General features: G+C 37.0%; 3 protein-coding genes across 3 annotated transcripts; 1 reads left to right on the plus strand and 2 right to left on the minus strand.

The window, feature by feature from the left end:
• Positions 1–204: 204 nt before the first annotated feature.
• LOC147944050 (uncharacterized) lies at positions 205–1,193 on the minus strand. The gene is made up of 3 exons (XM_087512433.1): positions 975–1,193; positions 721–907; positions 205–365 (listed from the first exon to the last, which is right to left on the minus strand). The coding sequence occupies exons 1-3, from the start codon at positions 1,191–1,193 to the stop codon at positions 205–207; spliced, it is 567 nt and encodes a 188-aa protein (XP_087368559.1).
• Positions 1,194–2,680: 1,487 nt separating this feature from the next.
• Positions 2,681–9,160, minus strand: LOC104789288 (uncharacterized). The gene is made up of 7 exons (XM_087512434.1): positions 9,098–9,160; positions 8,677–8,861; positions 8,389–8,561; positions 8,020–8,299; positions 7,879–7,908; positions 2,976–3,112; positions 2,681–2,835 (listed from the first exon to the last, which is right to left on the minus strand). The coding sequence occupies exons 1-7, from the start codon at positions 9,158–9,160 to the stop codon at positions 2,681–2,683; spliced, it is 1,023 nt and encodes a 340-aa protein (XP_087368560.1).
• A 4,337-nt stretch (positions 9,161–13,497) lies between these two features.
• LOC147944051 (uncharacterized) lies at positions 13,498–13,872 on the plus strand. Its single transcript, XM_087512435.1, has one exon. The coding sequence runs from the start codon at positions 13,498–13,500 to the stop codon at positions 13,870–13,872; it is 375 nt and encodes a 124-aa protein (XP_087368561.1).
• The last annotated feature ends 5,420 nt before the right edge of the window (positions 13,873–19,292 follow it).

Here is a 19,292-nt window from a genome sequence, read left to right on the forward strand (position 1 = left end):
CTTACTAACAACTTACCTCTCTTTCTCTCCTTTTCTCTTCTTTTTTGTTGTTAACACTTTAACAAAGTAAAATATATTTATTTGTTATACTCATCAAATAAGATAAATAGCAAGAATTTACAAAAGACAATCCATCTGATAGAACAAATAGTGAAAAGTTAGTTATGATCGAGATATAAGTAAGAGGAAGCGAAGCATGCAAATTTAGTCGGTTTTATATTCCTCCCACTGCCGGATCTCGACCGCCTCCACCAACTCCACCGTCGCACGTGAAAGCTCCTCCGCAGCTCTCTCTGCAATATCTTCAGCCTCCATTTTTCTAGCTTCAAAGTCCATCGACATTCTCCTGACTTCCTCTCTTAGCTCTACAAATTAATCAATCTCTTCTTCATTTATCTTCATATGGAGTGCAAACAATAACATAGGTTCATTCTTTTTTTTTTTTTTTTGATAGGTTTTGTTAGTTTTCTCACAAGTGCAAGAGACTCGAACTAGAGAACTAACTAACAGACTCCTTTTAGAATATCTTGCTTCAACTAGTGGAGTTATGAATGATGGGTTTATACTTTATGATCTGATTTGATTTTATTAGACAGTAATAAGAACAAGAATAGTGGATCGCTTGCCTTATGGTGATAAAGGTCCAAAGAACTTACTAATAATCATTAGATACTTCATCAAAAAAAGAAAAACACTAGCTAGGGTTCTTCATGTACAAACCTGTTGATATCGAAGTCTCATCGTTGTGAGGTTTAGAATATCTAACAAGGTACTCGATGATGTAAATTGAGTGGTTTGCGATGAAGATCAAAACAGTGAAATCCCAAAGGAACATGTACTCAAAGCTTGCTAACGCCAATAGAAACATGAAGCGATCCGACAGGAACAACCAGAATCCACTGATACCCTAATCAAATAGAGGAGAAAGAGAGTTAGAACTAAACACAAGTAAACGTAGACAATTTAAATTGTACAGAGGGTCCAGTAGAAGAGAGTTTAGGGCTTAACAAGATGAAGATTAATGCGAGAATACTCGAAAAGATTAGGACAAGACCGATCAGATCTGTGTATAATTCGGAGGAGACGAGAAGCAAGAAGAGAAGCACACGTTCTATCCAAAACAAAACAGTCGCTAGAACTTCTACGTCTTGCTCATATCTTTCTCCTTCTTCAATAATATTCATCTTCTTCATCAATCGAACTTTGCCAATATTGATACAACACTTTTCTGTTATTGTTGTTGTATATATTTATTGGTTTACAAATTCGTTTATGAAAATAAAAAGGAATTATATATCCCGAGAGCTTTGGAACTTTTAGAATTTGTATTTAATATTTGTGTTTAGGGCTAATTTTCATGAATTTGAGAAAGAAAAAAAGAAAAAGAAATACACGTGTCATGGTGTTGACACATATGTCATATCTCATCAAATAGAATTTGCTGAAGTGACAAAAAGAATACGTAAATGAGAGAATTATTGAAGTTATCAATTACAAATATATTTGTTATGATATGTATCTATCTCCTCTTTCACGATTTTAATATATTAAGTTAACAAAATAAAAAAAAATTAACAACTAATGATTTGAACCAAGGGAGGCTTTAAAATTTTTGGATGCATGATTCGAACAGATTTTGTCGAGTTTCTTCTGTAGGTAAATTTAGTGGATCATTTATCAAATTTTCATGACATTTTATCAAAATTATTTCATGACATGTTAAGAGTGGATCCATCAGTCGTTTGTAGTACAGGATCGGAATACGAATTAGGTAAGCGACAAGGTGAAGTGAATAGCATAGGTCTTAACTAGGTTGGCTTTTGTTAGGTGATGTGACCTGAACATGTTACATAACACATTAACAAATTAAAGGCATCATGTACACAATAAATCATGCTATTAATCGATGATTCATTATTCCAAAATTAAAAACAAAACCCTAAAAGTCCTCTTATTCAATCTCAACACCTGAGATACATAAAAATTACGAGTGATTAGTTGTTGAAACAACTTCACAAACGATCTCTACACTCAAAGTTCTTTCTTTATCCAACTAAGCATGAGTTTGATTCATTACATTGTTTCTCCTAGCAAAAAACTGCAACAAAAATACATATTTAATATCCAGAACTATTAATTGAATTAAAGGAGAAAATTGACAATTCACTCTCTCTAGAGATACTTTTTAACTAATCAATTGGTATCAACTTATTACAGCTATACATACATACAATAATAATATAATTGATTCATCATTCAAATACAACTCCCGGCCCTAACTCCTAAGCATGCATTCAAATCAGCTGGTTTTCCCCTACTATCTATTTGGTTGTATACTTTCAATAAAACTAATTGCATTGGGATGAAGCTAGCGATCAATCTTTAGGACTGGTCTTTGCTTTCAGCAGATTCTCTTGGTTTTTGAGAAAATAAAGAAAGACTATACATTCTTATGAGAAATGTAATCATCTTCCATAGAAATGATCCACAAAGAGTTCATGGAAATAGAGCATAACTATCCACGAAATTCCAAATTAAAAAAAAAAAAAAATGATCAAAAACAGTAAAAACACTAAAAAAACTCAGAAAATAATTAATTAACAAAGTTTTTGAAACATAACCAATATGTATCATAGTAGTCTAAAGTAAGTTGAAATACTAAGAGATCGAAGAGCTTAAATCATGGGGGTGAGAATTTGGTTGTGGAAACAACATCAAATTCAACCTCTATATTCAAAGCGCCTTCCACGTCCAAGTAAATCTTCCTAAGATCATCCATAGACACAAATTGACAGAACCCCCAACCTCGAGCTGATTTTTTGTGCCAATTGTTACCTGTAGAAAAGAGAAAAAACGTTATTTGAGAATTACTCAATTCAAATTAAATATCTCTCTGTATATTATAAAACAGTCTCTACTTTTCAATCCTGTGTTATGAGTAAAAACGTTAAAAATAATGTTATTACAAGACCTACTTGAAAGTGACAAATGGTTGGATCCACGGGGGTCTAGCACTCGAATATTAGCTTGCTTGAAAATCTTTTCATCTTGGTCAAGTCTTTCACTCTCTTCGAGACTCAGAAAAATGGAGATCCATTTTCCTTGGTCCCGTGTTAAGTAGGCATTGGGATATGTTAGAGATACACTATGATACACCATTCAATAGCTCAATATTCTCGTATCATGTCATTTATAGAACATTTTGTTAATAGTTGTATTCTAGGGTATTCTATGTACGAGTATATATATGTGTGTAAAGTCTTCTGTATAATATAAGATTCATCTTCTACATGGTATCAGAGCAGTAAAAAATCTACAATTTTTCGCTGCCTCTCTTTTCTTTCTCTGTTCTTCTTCCTCTGTTTTCCACTTTCTCTCTGTTTCCTCTTTGCTCTCTTCCATGGCCAATACTGCTGAAGTCATTGACTCTACTCAATCCTATCTCAACATCAACATGAGCAACGTTATCAAACTCACCTCTCTTAACTACATCACTTGGAGTCTCCAAGTCCATTCCTTGCTCGATGGTTACGATTTAGCCGGATATATTGATGGCTCTGTTCTTCCTCCGCCTTTGACGGTCACCTCTGCCGGTGTCACTTCTCCCAATCCCGACTACACCAAGTGGCGTCGTCAAGACAAGCTGATCTACAGCGGTCTTCTCGGAACTCTCTCTCCCTCTGTTCAACCTCTTGTCACCACCACCAAATCTGCTGCGGAGATGTGGCGTACCGTTGCAGACATCTTCGCCAAACCAAGCAAGGGGCATATTCAGCAACTCCATCTTCAACTTCAACAATTCTCCAAAGGTGACAAGACTATCGATGAGTATACAAGACTATCGATGAGTATATGCAGGGTTTAGCAACTCGTTTTGACAAACTTGCGCTTCTTGGTAAGCCTTTCGATCTCGACGAACAGATTGAAGCTGTTCTTTGTGGTCTTCCAGATGAATACAAATCGGTTGCTGATCAAGTTGAAGGACGTGAAGTATCCCCTAAGCTCACTGAGGTTCACGAAAAGCTTCTCAACAAAGAAGCTCAATTGCTGACCGCAGCTCTTATGGTGCCTTCTTCTACTCCCGTCTCTGCCAACGTTGCTACGTCTCGCTCTCGTTCATCTCACCAGCGCCACAACCAGCGTCCTCCACAACAATGGAACAACAGGAATAACAATCCCTCCAACTCTCAGCGTCAAGACAGTCGTGGCTATCAAGGCAAGTGTCAACTGTGTGGTGTTTTTGGTCACAGCGCTAAACGCTGTTCCCAACTCTACCAATCTCACAGCTCTTCCAGCGGTGGTTTGCTCCCAACTCCTGTCCGTCCATGGCAACCGAGTGCTAACCTTTCTCTCAATGGTCCGACCTCAGCAAACTCGTGGCTGTTAGACAGTGGAGCCACTCATCACATGACCAGTGATCTTCACAATCTCACCGCGCCTCGACCATATCACGGTGATGACTCTGTTCTCATTGGTGATGGCTCTGGTCTCTCCATAACTCATACTGGTTCACTATCTCTACCCTCATCTTCTCGTAACCTCACTCTTAAACATGTCTTATGTATCCCTAATATCCACAAAAACCTTATATCTGTTTATCGGTTATGCAATGTTAACAAGGTGACTGTTGAATTTGCTCCTACTGCCTTTCAGGTGAAGGATCTGAGCTCGGGTGTCCCGTTACTCCAAGGCCGACCTAAAGACGAGGTTTATGAGTGTCCGGCGACAACAATATCTGCCTTCTTTGCTTCATCATCCTCTATCCCAACCCTAGTGAACTGGCATCATCGCTTAGGCCATCCTCATTCTACAATCCTCAAGTCTCTACTATCAAAATATTCTCTTCCTTATTCGCATTCCTCTTCTCAAGATTTGTTTCGTTCTGATTGCTCTATTAATAAAAGCCATAAGCTTCCATTTTCACAAACAACTATTACCTCCACTTGTCCTCTTGAATATATTTTTACTGATGTCTGGACATCCCCGGTTCTCTCTATTGACAACTACAAATACTACCTGATTCTCGTTGATCATTACTCTCAGTACACTTGGCTATATCCTCTCAAAGCAAAATCACAAGTTCGTGACACATTTGTTGCATTCAAAGCCCTTGTAGAAAACAAATTTGGCACCCGCATTGGAACGCTGTTCTCGGACAATGGAGGCGAATTCATTGCTCTTAAGTCATTCCTCTCCACCTCCGGTATATCTCATCTCACCTCACCACCTCATACGCCGGAGCATAATGGTGCCTCTGAACGCAAGCACCGTCACATTGTCGAAACTGGAATGTCCCTTCTCACCAAAGTGGGTCTACCAACCACATATTGGACGTATGCTTTTGCAACCGCTGCCTATCTCATCAACCGCTTACCAACACCAGTCATTGCCATGGAGTCGCCCTTCCTGAAGCTCTTCGGCTCTCAACCTAACTACTCTAAACTTCGAGTCTTTGGCTGCCTTTGCTTTCCCCGGTTGCGACCTTATGCGACTCACAAGCTTGAGCAACGATCGACGCCGTGTGTCTTCTTGGGCTAGTCCCTCACCCAAAGTGCATACCTCTGTCTACAACCGAGCACAGGCCGTGTCTACGTCTCCCGCCATGTCAAGTTTGATGAATCAACATTTCCCTTTTCCACTCTTCGTCCTAAGCCATCCGACTCTACTTCATCACCCTATATTCCCTCTATCCGTCTGTTACAATTCTTCCCTCCAAACCGCCTCTGTTGTCGTCACCACTCACCTCGTCCTCGCCTGAACACCCGCGATCAGATTCTCACCAGACTGCGTCGTCGGAGACAAGTTCATCAACACCAGTAAGTGATTCTTATCCGACTCGTAACATTGCAGATCCGACGCCCGATTCTTCCTCTCTCTCTCCTACTCGATCCATTAGCCCAACTACCACAAACCCAATTTCTCCTATACTAAACCCATCTCCTTCTCTGGCCCATAATGACCAAAGCCCACAATCTTCTCAAACATCAAGCCCATCTGTCCAAACGCCTTCACCACAACTATCCTCCTCTACCTCCGAATCTTCCTCTTCCGCAACCTCCGATCAACCTCCAAATGTTCCTCCTCCGCCTGAAAATGTTCACCCTATGCAAACCCGCCGAAAGAATAATATTGTAAAACCTAAACAAAAACTAAACCTCTCCGCTGCCTTATCTACCAACATCCCGACCAAACCATTAACTGTGAACCAAGCTATGAAGGAGAAGGTCTGGCGTGATGTGATGTCAGGCGAGATCGATGCCTTTGCACGCAATCGCACAATGGACCTTGTTCCACGACCACCCAATCATAATATTGTTGGCTGTAAGTGGGTTTACAAAAACAAATTTTTACCCAATGGAACTCTTTGCCGATGCAAAGCGAGACTTGTAGCCAAAGGCTACAACCAGGAATTTGGTCGTGACTACACCGAGACTTTTAGTCCAGTGATCAAAGCAACAACTCTCCGCCTGGTTCTTGATGTCGCGGTAAGTCGCTCTTGGCCAATTCTTCAGTTTGATGTTAACAATGCGTTTCTTCAGGGAACATTACAGGAAGAGGTGTACATGGAGCAACCTCTGGGGTTTGTTGATTCTGATCACCCGTCGTATGTTTGTCGTCTTCACAAAGCCATCTATGGCTTGAAACAAGCTCCCCGTGCCTGGTACACTGAACTCAAAACGTTTCTTCTCAGTGTCGGGTTCACCAACTCTCTTGCCGATACCTCTCTGTTTATCTTGCATCGTGGAACCACTTTTATTTATCTCCTCGTCTATGTTGATGATATACTTGTTACAGGCAATGATCAGTCCAGCATTCGTCGCATCCTTACACTCCTTGCTGATCGCTTCTCTGTCAAGGATCCAGAAGATCTCAACTACTTCTTGGGGATCGAAGCTTTTCGCACAGATAAAGGTCTCCATCTCTCACAACGCAAGTACATTCTTGACCTCCTACATCGCCACAATATGATGAACGCGAAGCCTGTTGCTACGCCCATGGCGTCCTCTCCCAAACTCACTCTACAATCCGGAACTGCTCTTCCTGATGGCAAGGAGTATTGACAACTCGTTGGTAGCTTACAATATCTCAGTTTCACTCGACCTGATATCAGCTTTGCGGTGAACCGCTTGTCTCAGTTCATGCATCGCCCAACACAGGACCATTGGCAGGCTGCCAAACGAATATTACGTTATCTCGCCGGCACAACTACTCATGGGATCTTTTTCTCGGCCAAGAATAATCTCACTCTCCAAGCATTTTCTGATGCTGATTGGGCAGGTGATACTCATGACTTTCTCTCCACCAATGCATATATTGTTTACATGGGCGCACATCCGGTTTATTGGACTGCAAAGAAGCAGAAGAGTGTGGCTCGCTCCTCCACGGAAGCTGAATACCGTGCAGTAGCCAACACCTCTGCTGAGCTTCGCTGGATTTGCAATCTACTAACGGAGCTTGGGATACCTCTTCGAGTAGTACCGGTCATATACTGCGATAACGTTGGAGCAACCTTCCTATGTGCGAACCCAATTTTCCACTCCAGAATGAAACACATTGCTCTGGACTATCCCTTTGTAAGAGGACAGATACAACAAGGTCTTCTTCTTGTTTCTCATGTGCACACTAAAGATCAGTTAGCTGATGCGCTGACCAAACCGCTACCAAGAACACATTTTCTTCATCTACGCAACAAGATTGGAGTGTCCCCAGCTCCTCCATCTTGAGGAGGCGTGTTAGAGATACACTATGATACACCATTCAATAGCTCAATATTCTCGTATCATGTCATTAATAGAACATTCTGTTAATAGTCGTATTCTAGGGTATTCTATGTACGAGTATATATATGTGTGTAAAGTCTTATGTATATTATAAGATTCATCTTCTACAGGATACAACTTTAGAATCCTAGATATGTCATGCACATGTAAACAATCACTCTAAGACAAGAGAAGTTTCTCAATAAAAAAAGAGGAAAAAAAAAGTAATCATATTCATATACCATATGCATGTACTTACCATTGTCTTCCCTCAATTGTAAAACTGCGCGACCAATAACAATGCTCTTTCAGCTCAGAGAAATTCTTAACTCTCCAAGAGAATTTGGGATGAGGGAGTTTGTCGTTAAAAGAGATGATTTCCCAGTTAGTAGGGGGTGGAGCAACAATGACATCAACACCAAACTCGCATTGATCTTGAATGACATATCCATTATCAGGGTCTTTGAATATATTAAGCGGAAGCACTTGTGGCAATCCCCACATAGATCTTAAACTATTGAACGGCTTTGATTCTACATCTGTACACATATTTTTAATGATTAGAAATAGAATAAAAGAAGATACATATGTATAGTAAGATAAGAGATATGTATGTACATATACGTACCATGAATGGTAAAGTACTTGTTTGCTTTTTTGTTAAAGACAAAAAACCGAAAATCTACAAACACCTCACTTGATGGTTTGGAGGACAAGCTAGTGCTATCTAATTTCAAATACATTGAAATAAAGTCACTTCCGTTGTCCTTATCGTTCCCTTTTGGATACAATATCAGTTTCCTGCGTTTGTGTAAGTTAAGATAATGCATCTTCTTCAAATTTTGAAGAGCGCAAGAAAAAAAAATTGGTTTAAGGAGATGCACTATAGTGACTATGCATTGCCATGCATACGTACCAGTCGTAGCCACCAGAGGAGAAGATACGGGATTGATATTTGCCATCAGAGAAAAGAGTTGATTTCTCAAGTTGGGAGAAGTTTTGGATCTTCAGTGAATAGGAAGAAGGAGAACGTTCTCTCATGCTCCGGACAGTTGTAGAAGACATTCTTTTACCCAAAAACGACCTTAACTCTGTTATAACCTAACCAATAGATCCGAGAGAGGATTTTGAGATAGTCATAGAGATTAGAAAATTCAATAAATACGTTATATTATTAAAAACAAAGATGTCCTGGAAATTGCATTGTATATCTATATTAGGACTAGTACCTATTGAATATAAATTGTTGGAGTTCCTGATTTGTAACAATTTATATACCTAAATTCCGAATTTAAATTTTATGATTTAGGCAAATCATGAATTATATATGAATATACCTCGAAACTTTGTAGTGGAACGGTGGATCGAAACGACTTGAGGTTGTGCATCACTCTTAACATCGTTCGTTACTATTATCAACACGCACACAAATTTGATCAAACACTGATGTTAGAGCCGCTGAGATCCTACCTCAAGAACTCGATGAACGTTTTCGTGTGTTTCAAGTTTCTTAGATCCCTACACATCTTTGAACAAGAACGTGTTATCATCTCTGTGGAAAAGGAAAAAAAAACAAATAATCCATTGTTTATATATTTGAGGGCAACACCTAATTAAGATGGTAAAAACAAATAATCGCATATCATAATAATAAAAAAGGTAAATTAACATAATATATACTTAACCTAATTGAAACATAAAACTGAATCTTCTAAGTTTTTCCGAATTTCGTATTTATCATGAAACTAATCTAACCAAGAAATAATATTATGTTAGGTTTTTTTCAGTCAACAGCGTTAATAGATTATCTCAAATTAAAAGAGCCAATTTGGAGGAGTATCACGTGATACTTATCGTAATAAAGGGTTTTAAACACTAATAATTATTCTTATCAAACAAATATAATTGATTTGAAAATTAAATTGTATGTATTGTAATGGGTTTCATTGAATGTAACTTCCCATTGGAATTGTTTTTAATGTATCTTATTATATAAACCTTGGTTCTCAAAGTTAGTAACTCACCAGATCATGACACGTGTTAGTTTAAACGATCAGAGATCAAAATTAAAAATTTACCAGATCATGACACATTTCAATTTTAACGATCAGAAATTACAGTTTCCAAGTATTGTAAAACAAAGCATAAGATAATTGTAATCTTATTATATTAAAAAAAACAACTAAGATAAATATATTATGTTCCATCCATATCAAAGTTTCACTGTAGACAAAAAACAAAAAAAAAAACAAAGTTTCACTGTTACAAAGATTCTCAATCACTACATGGTAAAATAAATATACTATGTGCCATCCATATTTGGTCGTATAATTATACTCTATAACCTTTATAATATATAACCTAATACATTAAATTTTATGTCTTTGTTTGCACAAAAAAAAAGAAAAAAAAATTATGTCTCTACGGTTAGCCAATTTCGGACACTGAGTACTGCAATAAGATTTGTGAAGGCACATGCAAAGAAAACAGAGATCATGAAGAACCGATTGGAAGTCTTAGGAAAAAAACTTGAATTGAAGTCTAATCTTTTTATTATATTTTAAACCTTATTATGTAAACTTGGGTTTTCAAATTAGTCATTAAGATGATCATGACACGTGTCAAGTATACCGATGAGATGTTGACACGTGTCAAAAAATAATTATTTTTCCAAACAGCTAATTAAGAATATAACATTAAATCTAAACAAAATTTACATGTTTATATCTAAAAAAATTTCTAAATCAAAAAGAAAAATTAACAAATTTAATATGTTTTCCATTGTACGCTACTTATATTATACGTGCTTTCTTAATAAGATTTTGACATGTATAAACAATAAAGTAATTCACTAAGCATGTATATTATTATTAATAAATAAATAGTGAATAACAAATTTAAAAAGAATAACATAAGTTATGTCAAAAGAATTATTTTTTTTGAAACATAATAGAACATCTAATTAAGAAAATTACATTATATCTACATAACATTACATGTTTATATCGAAAACTTTGATCTTTGATTTTTTTTTCTGATATAGTTTTACCGATCTATTGTGTGGGTCTTTGATTCGTGCGTGGTTTTCAATGGAAGCTATCAGATGCAATGAAATGAAATCGAAGTAGATAATGCCCGCTAATTTAATCGAGGATGGAGATACTGATGGAGGTTCCAAAGTGATTCTACAGTTAGTAGCATTATAAGTTTGGAAGATAAGTCAGTGGTTGATGTTTCTGGTCAAAATTTAGAGTTTTCTTTTCTGAATAATGTTGATGATTCCGGTACTGAACAAGAGCTGCTTGATCGAGTAATTGAGAAGCGGTTTCAAATTTGGGAAGTTGGAACGGTATACCATTTTAAAATTGGTTTCAAACCAGATTCATGTGGTTTTCTATCGGATTAGGTTTGTAAACCGTTTAAACCAGGTATATGGAGAAATATATGAGAACTTTGATTCGGGTAAAAATAATTTGAGAATTTATGATTCGAAAATAATTGAGACGAGGTCATAGCTTTAAGTTGTTTTGGTACAATTGGATACTTCTAAAGAGTAAATAGGTCGTTGATCCTTAACGTGATTATGACATATGTCATGTTTTGGATTATATATAAAGTTTCTATTTTGTATATCTGAATTATCTAAGACATATATACCATCATGATTATAATTTTCTCTTTTTATTTTTATTATATTATATTAACATTTTTTCAGTTTCTCAACTTTTATTGGGTTAGTCATAAAATCATTGTAATCGAGTAGATAATTTTCACCAGTTGTTCATCCAATATCTTTGGAGTAAAAAAACTTCATGGTTAAAGAAATTATGTCACAAAATAATTTTAGTAATTATAAGAACTATAATTATGCCAAAATGAAAGTAAAGCAACATAGAATTTGTTTAATTTGTTTAGAAGACATTTTATAGCTGGTGATAAAGAGCATACTTTAACAATAAAATAATTTTGGGTGTAAGAACATATTTTTAATGGTAAAACATAAAATAAAATTGTACATGATTAGTTATTAGATGTTGCTTTGATGAATTTGTTGCATGTAAAATATTTTGTGAATAAGTTATGAAACGTTTTTGAAATTTGACAATAATAATATTTGTAATGATGAGTATTTGGCAAAAATTTTAGTGGGATATAATTTAGCTTTAGATTATTGTAATAATTGTTATAATATATTAAAATATAAAAATATAAAAATATAAATAAATGTATGAAAGTAAATACAAATATTCTCTAACTTAAACTATTTATATATTTACTTTAGGAAATAAAATTTATTTATATTTTTTAAAAAATTGTTTAAAGTTTAGAATTTATTTTCTTCAACAATTTTTAAACCCGCACGATGTGCGGGATCTTATCTAGTAAAAATATAAAAAATAATTTGTATTGATCAATTTCCGAAATCATCGTACAATTGGGCATAAAGCCAAGATGGTGGTGAAAACCACCCCGAAAAAAAAACATGAATACATACAACCGAATTTAGCTAAGAGATGAGATGCATTGTTAGAGTTCCCTATTCGAGTACACAAAGACTGAATACATTTGACCAGTAAGATATGTCTTGGCAGACTTTATCAATAAAAGTATCGTAAAGTCCTTTATGTATTATCTTATTTAGCAACTCGCTCTCTCCTTGAAAAATAACAGTTGTGTGTTGCATTGCTGCGAGTAGAGCCTTTGGTTCGGCTCCCAACGGTGTTACCGCATACCCCAATTTTAAAGCTCTCCAAATTTGCGTGATCCCATCCTTGTCACAAAGTATCCAGCCACATTTTGCCTGGTGAGTATGTTGATCGAAAGCCGCATCATAATTGCATTTTATAAACAGAGATTGGGTCTCTTCCAATTTCGAATCATAGTTTATGTTGTCAAAGCCTCGTTTGAAAGAGAAACGTCACCAACACGAAACCATTCACGGACGTCAAATTTTGCACGAAGAACAATGTTTAAAGGATTTTCATGAACGTCATTGAACATAAAATTATTCCGTGTCTTCCATATATGCCAGAGAAGCCAAAAGGGTTACAATTTTGTGTTAATGAATATCTCTCTTTGATTTTGTAATTCGAAGACCGCTTCCAAGAAAGTTTTACAATCGAAGGACGAAGAGTAAAAAACCTGAATGGGAATTTGTGAGATGTACCAGATTGATTCATAGTAAAGATATGAAAAGAGAATATGTTCAATGGTTTCATCGGCTTGAAAACATCTCGGACACAGGATCTAGATTCATTCCACGAGATATGAGTCGTGTAATAGTGAGTAAAGATTTAGATAAAATTCGCCAAAGAAAATATTTGATCTTTGATAATATTTTTAATTTCCAGATTTTATTTTTCAGAATATTAGATCCATGATGATGTTGGATAAGCTTTGAAGCTTAGAGTACAAGATATCCTTACAAAGGAGAGATAAGGATAAGAGAGACTCAAGATATGCTCAAATAGAATTAGGAGTTATCTAGTTCTATGTGCTAATAGGAATAGGAATAAGAAAGCCTCTATATATATATCAAGTGTTGAGTTATGATATTGATATGAGATTAAGAGAGAGCTTGAAAGGTGTTTAGTTTTGAGAAGAGATTTTTCTAAACATAAATAAAGAGAGTTATTCTTTATAATCAAGTTCTTCTTTGAATCTTTTATTTGGTAGCAGAGCAAGGTTTAATCAATCCGAAGGAGCAGATTTGATTCTAAACAATGAGCGAACTAACATGGACAAATCGGTATCGATCCAATGCCCTCAACTTACCTCTACAAACTATACAGTATGGTCGATGAAGATGAAGGTTATACTGTGGATTCAAAAGGTTTGGGAGACAATAGAACCATGTTCAACCGATGAAGACAAGAATGATGTTGCAATAGCATTGTTGTTCCAATCAATCCCAGAATCTCTTATACTACAAGTAGGTGATCTACCTTCACCTAAAGATATCTGGGATTCGATCAAGTCAAGAAACATGGGAGCTGATAGTGTCAAGGAGGCACACTTGCAGACTCTAATGTCTGATTTCGAGAAGTTAAGGATGGCGGATTCAGATAGGGTTGATAGCTTTGCAAGAAAGCTATCAAGAATCGCAAATTAGGCAACATCACTTGGACAAACGATTGACGAGCCTAGGATGGTGAAGAAGTTGCTAAACAGTGTGCCAAGGAACAAGTTTATCCATCTTGTTGCCTCTCTAGAACAAGTATTGAATCTCAATACTACTAGCTTCCAAGAGATAGTTGGAAGACTCAAAGCTTTTGAAGAGCGAATACAAGGAGAAGATAAACAAGAAGACACACAAGGAAAACTATTGTTTACCAGTTCCGACTATCAACCACAATCGACCTACAACCCAATTTTTAACAACTTTTGAGGCAGAGGTCATGGTCGAGGAGGAAGAGGCTACAGAGGACGTGGCAGAGGACAAGGCAGAGGAAGATATAATGGTCAAGAACGAACCGAATACCACACAAATCAGAATCAAACTCAGGAAACGAAAGAGAAGACAATAACCTGTTTCAGATGTGACAAGCTTGGTCACTATGCTTCTTCATGTCCCGAGAAAATACAAAAGATGCAAGAAGCAAACAAGGTTGAAACAGAGGAGACAGAAAAAGCGGATCAGACTCTGTATATGCATGAAGTCGTTTTCTTGAATGAAGACAAGCTTATACCGAAGAACTACAGCAGAGAAGAAGGCATGTGGTATCTAGACAATGGGGAAAGTAACCATATGACAGGACACAAGACTTATTTTTCTGAGCTTAATAGGAACATAAAAGGAAAAAGTCAAGTTTGGAGATGGATCATGTGTGGAGATTGAAGGCAAAGGTTCGATACTGTTTGAGAGCAAGAATGGAGAGCCAATTCTTGTATCTGACATCTATTATACTCAGCTTAGGACAAGCAACAGAGGTAGGCTGTGATGTTTGTATGAGACGTGATTATCTTACAGTTCATGATCCAAGCGAGAGGCTTTTGGTGAAAGTAATGCGATCTACGAATCGACTTTACAAAATCAGTCTCAAGATAGGAAGAGCGACATCACTGCTATCACGGCTTGAAGACAACACATGGAAGTGGCATGCTAGGCTCAGACACATCAGTTTCAAGACGATCAAGGCAATGTTTCTGCATAAAATGGTTCATGGTTTGTCTGATGTAAGAGAAGAAAAGTTGCTGTGTGAATCCTGCTTAGTTGGTAAGCAGACTCGACAAGTGTTTCCGAAAGCTGCGTTGTTTCGAGCTTCTAAACCGTTGGAACTGCTTTATGCGGACCTGTGCGGTCCTATATCACCTGCAACACTCGTAAATAACAGGTACGTATTTGTGATTATTGATGAATTTTCAAGATACATGTGGTCTATCTTGATAAATGACAAGAGTGAAGCTTTTGGAAGCTTCAAAGGGTTCAAGAGTGTTGTAGAAAAGGACCTTGGAAGAGCTATCAAAACTCTTAGAACAGATAGAGGGGGAGAATTTACATCTAGAGAGTTTAATGATTTTTGTGAATCTGCTGGGATCACAAGACATCTAACAGCCCCTTACACACCACAACAAAATGGTGTTGTGGAGAGAAGGAACATAACACTAATGGAGATGACTAAGAGTCTACTTATAGCGATGGAGGTAACGAATTACCTTTGGGGGGAAGGTGTACGTCATGCAACCTATTTGATCAACAGGGTACCTACCAAGGCTCTTAAAAACATCACACCATACGAGTGTCTGCAAGAAAGAAAGCCAAACATTGATCACTTGAGAGTTTTTGGTTGTTTAGCGTATGCTAAAGTTGATGTTGCTCATCTCAAGAAGCTTGATGATCGATCGCAGTCTCTGGTTCATCTTGGGATAGAACCAGGATCAAAAGCGTATAGGCTGTTTAATCCTTCTACTAGAAGAATAGTTGTAAGCCGAGATGTGGTTTTTAACGAGAAGAGTAAGTGGACTTAGAATTCATCGACGACTTCAGAATCTGTTAGAGAACTAGGAATGTTTCATATGCGATGGGGAGAAGTTGAGGATTCTGGAGAAGGACCGGTTGTGACAAACAATGATATTGAAGATTAAGAAGGAGATGAAACAGAGGGTGTTACATCTCAGGAAAACAGAGATGACAATGAGGTGATTCAGAGATGAAAATGAGGTGATTGTCACTCGAGAAACACAACAACAGCAGCTATGCAAAGAACTACTCGACAAACCCAGAAACCGAAGCATTTAGAGGATTATGTGCTCTTATCTACCATGGAGAGTGAGATACTTCTTTTCTTAATCAATGATGAACCATTGTATTATAAAGATGCTAAAACTCAGCAGGTTTGGAGGTTTTCTGGTAAAGAGGAGATTGACTACATCAACAAAAACAAGACATGGAACCTTGTTGATAAGCCTAGAGATGTGAAGGTAATAGGACTTAAGTGGGTATTTAAGATCAAGAGAAATGCAGATGGTTCTATAAGCAAGCATAAAGCGAGGTTGGTCACTAAAGGCTATGTGCAAGAAAGTGGGATAGATTTTGGAGAAGCTTTTGCTCCAGTGGCTCGTATAGAGACTATACGACTGTTAATTGCATTAGCTGCATCAAACGGATGGGAAATCCATCACTTGGATGTTAAAACAGCATTTTTACACGGTGAGCTAAAAGAGGATGTGTATGTTGATCAACCGGAAGGATTCAAAGTCAAGGGTGAAGAACACAAGGTTTACAAGTTGTCGAAAGCCTTGTATGGACTGAGACAAGCTCCACGAGCTTGGAACACGAAGCTGGATCAAATCTTGAAGGAGATGGGCTTCAAGAGATGTATCAAAGAAACTTCGGTCTATCAGAAAATAAAAGGAGAAGACTTGGGTTTCAGTATACGTAGATGATCTAAGTGTTACTAGCAACAATCTCAGAAACATAAAGGAGTTCAAGATAGGAATGTCTACGAAATTTGAGATGACTGACCTCGACAAGCTAACTTATTATCTTGGCATTGAAGTACATCAAGAGGATGATGGGATTACTATCAAGCAAGAGGGATATGCGCGTAGAATTTTGAAAGAAGCTAGATTAGAGAGTTGTAATCCGACCTTGATTCCGATGGAGTTTGGATTGCAAGTTTCTAAGGCTCTTGATGAAGTGGAGATAGATTCTACGCAGTACAGAAGAAAGGTTGGTTGCTTGAGATACCTGCTACACACACGTCCTGATTTGGCGTTTGTTGTTGGTATAACTAGCAGGTATATGCAGAGTCCACGCAAGTCACATGGTGAAGTCATAAAACAAATTTTGTGGTATCTAAGATGAACAACATCATTTGGATTGAAGTACAAGCGATGAGGCTTGAAGGAGATTATAGGATCCAGTGACAGCAGTCACAATGTCGATCCAGATGATGGAAGGAGCACGACAGGTCACGTGTTCTTCTTTGGAGACACACCGATCACTTGGTGTTCGCAAAAACAGGACACAATCGCACTCTCATCTTGTGAAGCCGAGTTTATGGCAGCAACAGAAGGTTCAAAGCATGCAATATGGCTCCAGGATCTCTTAAGTGAAGTTACAGGTTGGAAGAGTAAGCAGATCACCTTGTACGTTGACAACAAGGTCGCAATCGCACTCGCAAGGAACCCTGTTTTTCACGGGAGAAACAAACACATTCACAAACGGTATCATTTTATCCGTGAGTGTGTTGAAAGGGAGCTCATTTATGTTGATCACATTCCTGGAGCTGATCAGAAGGCGGATGTTTTGACTAAGGCATTGGTGAGAGTTCAGTTCATGGAGATGAGAAGATTGCTTGGTGTTCATGACGTTGCAAAGAGTAATTCAAAGCTTAAGGGGGAGTTTGTTGGATAAGCTTTGAAGCTTAGAGTCCAAAATATCCTTACAAAGGAGAGATAAGGATAAGAGAGAGACTCAAGATATGTTCAAATAGAATTAGGAGTTATCTAGTTCTATGTGCTAATAGGACTAGGAATAAGAAAGCCTCTATATATATCAAGTGTTGAGTTGTGACATTGATATGAGATTAAGAGAGAGCTTGAAAAGTGTTTATTTTTGAGAGGAAATTTTCTAAACATAAATAAAGAGAGTTATTTTTTAAAATCAAGTTCTTCTTTGAATCTTTTAGAGGAATGGAAGGTAAGAGTATTTGTTGAACGGGATTGTTCATTGCAAGCCAATAACCCGATCAGTCTGTATAACCTCTGGATTTGTTATAATGCCATATTAGTTTATCCGAGGAAGCTATACATAGGAGATATGTATTAGTAAGGTTGCCATGATCCTCTATTTTAATTCTTTAAGAAATTTTAGCAGTGTCCCAGTATCGGTAAGAACCATTTGATAAGATGAAATCCTTTAAGTGGGCATTTTCATGGTTATCATTAGTGTAAATAGGTTTTGGCGGATAAGAAGCAGTAACATTATCCATATTGACACGAACTATGGCACCATCTCCAACGATATATCTAGACCCTAATTTGATTAGTTTGAGGCCTTCCAAAATAGATAACCATCCATATGATTGGTTAGCTCTTGGTTTAACATCTAGAAAAGTATCATCCGAAAATATCTAGCCTTGAAAACTCTCGCAAATAGAGTCTATGTGTGATTTATGATACGCCAAGCTTGCTTAGCAAGTAAGGCATGTTAAAGTATGGGTGGTTTTCTTAAACCTCCTTCTTTTTTGGATGTTGTAATTTTTGCCACTAAATATATATATATATATATATATATATTGCTGTTTTTTTCTTGCTTACATACAACTTACAACGAATGCTAAGCAGAAGACAACCCTCTGCCTAAAACCTAAATAACATAATAGAGTTCATGAGCAAAGAAGGATTTGTGAAATGTTTTCTGGATTTCTTAATCATAACAAACTTTACTAGTATATGTTATATACACTAAATTAAGCTAAACTGAAGCTAATTAAACCGGAAATTAACCTAATAACTTTAACCATTCTATACAAAACCAATCGATTCTAATACGTACCCCCTCAAGATGGAGACGAGTAAATGTTAATGACTCCCATCTTGCCAATGTTGTCTCGAAAAAGAGTCGGATGTAGTGCTTTGGTTAGAATGTCTGCAAGTTGGTTGTCTGTGCGGACAAACATGGTCTTGAGAATACCATCTTTAATCGCTTCTCTGAGTTTGTGACAATCCAACTCTATATGCTTTGTGCGTTTGTGATAAAAGAATTACTCGCAATGTGAAAAGCAGCTGTGATACTAAGATTTTTGTTTCTCCTAGTAGGTTCAATTAACCTTATGCGTTGTAATACTTAAGGTGTCAATCCAAATGGGATGATGCTAATCACTCAAGATGCAATCAAGCAATCACAAGTTAAGCCAATTCAAGAGAGAGTTTTTCTAACAATCCTAGAATGGTCAAAATACAAAATGAAATGAATTACAGAAACAGAAACGAAAATGTATGACAAGAAGCAAGCAAGAATGAGAGAAACTGAGAACGATTCTAAGCATGAACAAACGAAACAGTTCCGGGAATGTAATAAAAATC

This window comes from Camelina sativa, chromosome 5 (genome assembly GCF_030686135.1).
Source record: "Camelina sativa cultivar CO46 ecotype springtype chromosome 5, ASM3068613v1".
Lineage (NCBI taxonomy): Eukaryota > Viridiplantae > Streptophyta > Magnoliopsida > Brassicales > Brassicaceae > Camelina > Camelina sativa.

Coding starts and splice junctions, on each gene's coding strand:
- LOC147944050 (XM_087512433.1), bottom strand. CDS start 1,193: ATGAAGAAGATGAATATTATTGAAGAAGGAGAAAGATATGAGCAAGAC. Junction 908..974: donor TCTCTTCTACTGGACCCTCT/GTACAATTTAAA, acceptor CTATTTGATTAG/GGTATCAGTGGATTCTGGTT. Junction 366..720: donor TGAGACTTCGATATCAACAG/GTTTGTACATGA, acceptor ATTAATTTGTAG/AGCTAAGAGAGGAAGTCAGG.
- LOC104789288 (XM_087512434.1), bottom strand. CDS start 9,160: ATGTTAAGAGTGATGCACAACCTCAAGTCGTTTCGATCCACCGTTCCA. Junction 8,562..8,676: donor TCCTCTGGTGGCTACGACTG/GTACGTATGCAT, acceptor ACACAAACGCAG/GAAACTGATATTGTATCCAA. Junction 2,836..2,975: donor CAACCATTTGTCACTTTCAA/GTAGGTCTTGTA, acceptor TCTTTTCTACAG/GTAACAATTGGCACAAAAAA.
- LOC147944051 (XM_087512435.1), top strand. CDS start 13,498: ATGGACAAATCGGTATCGATCCAATGCCCTCAACTTACCTCTACAAAC.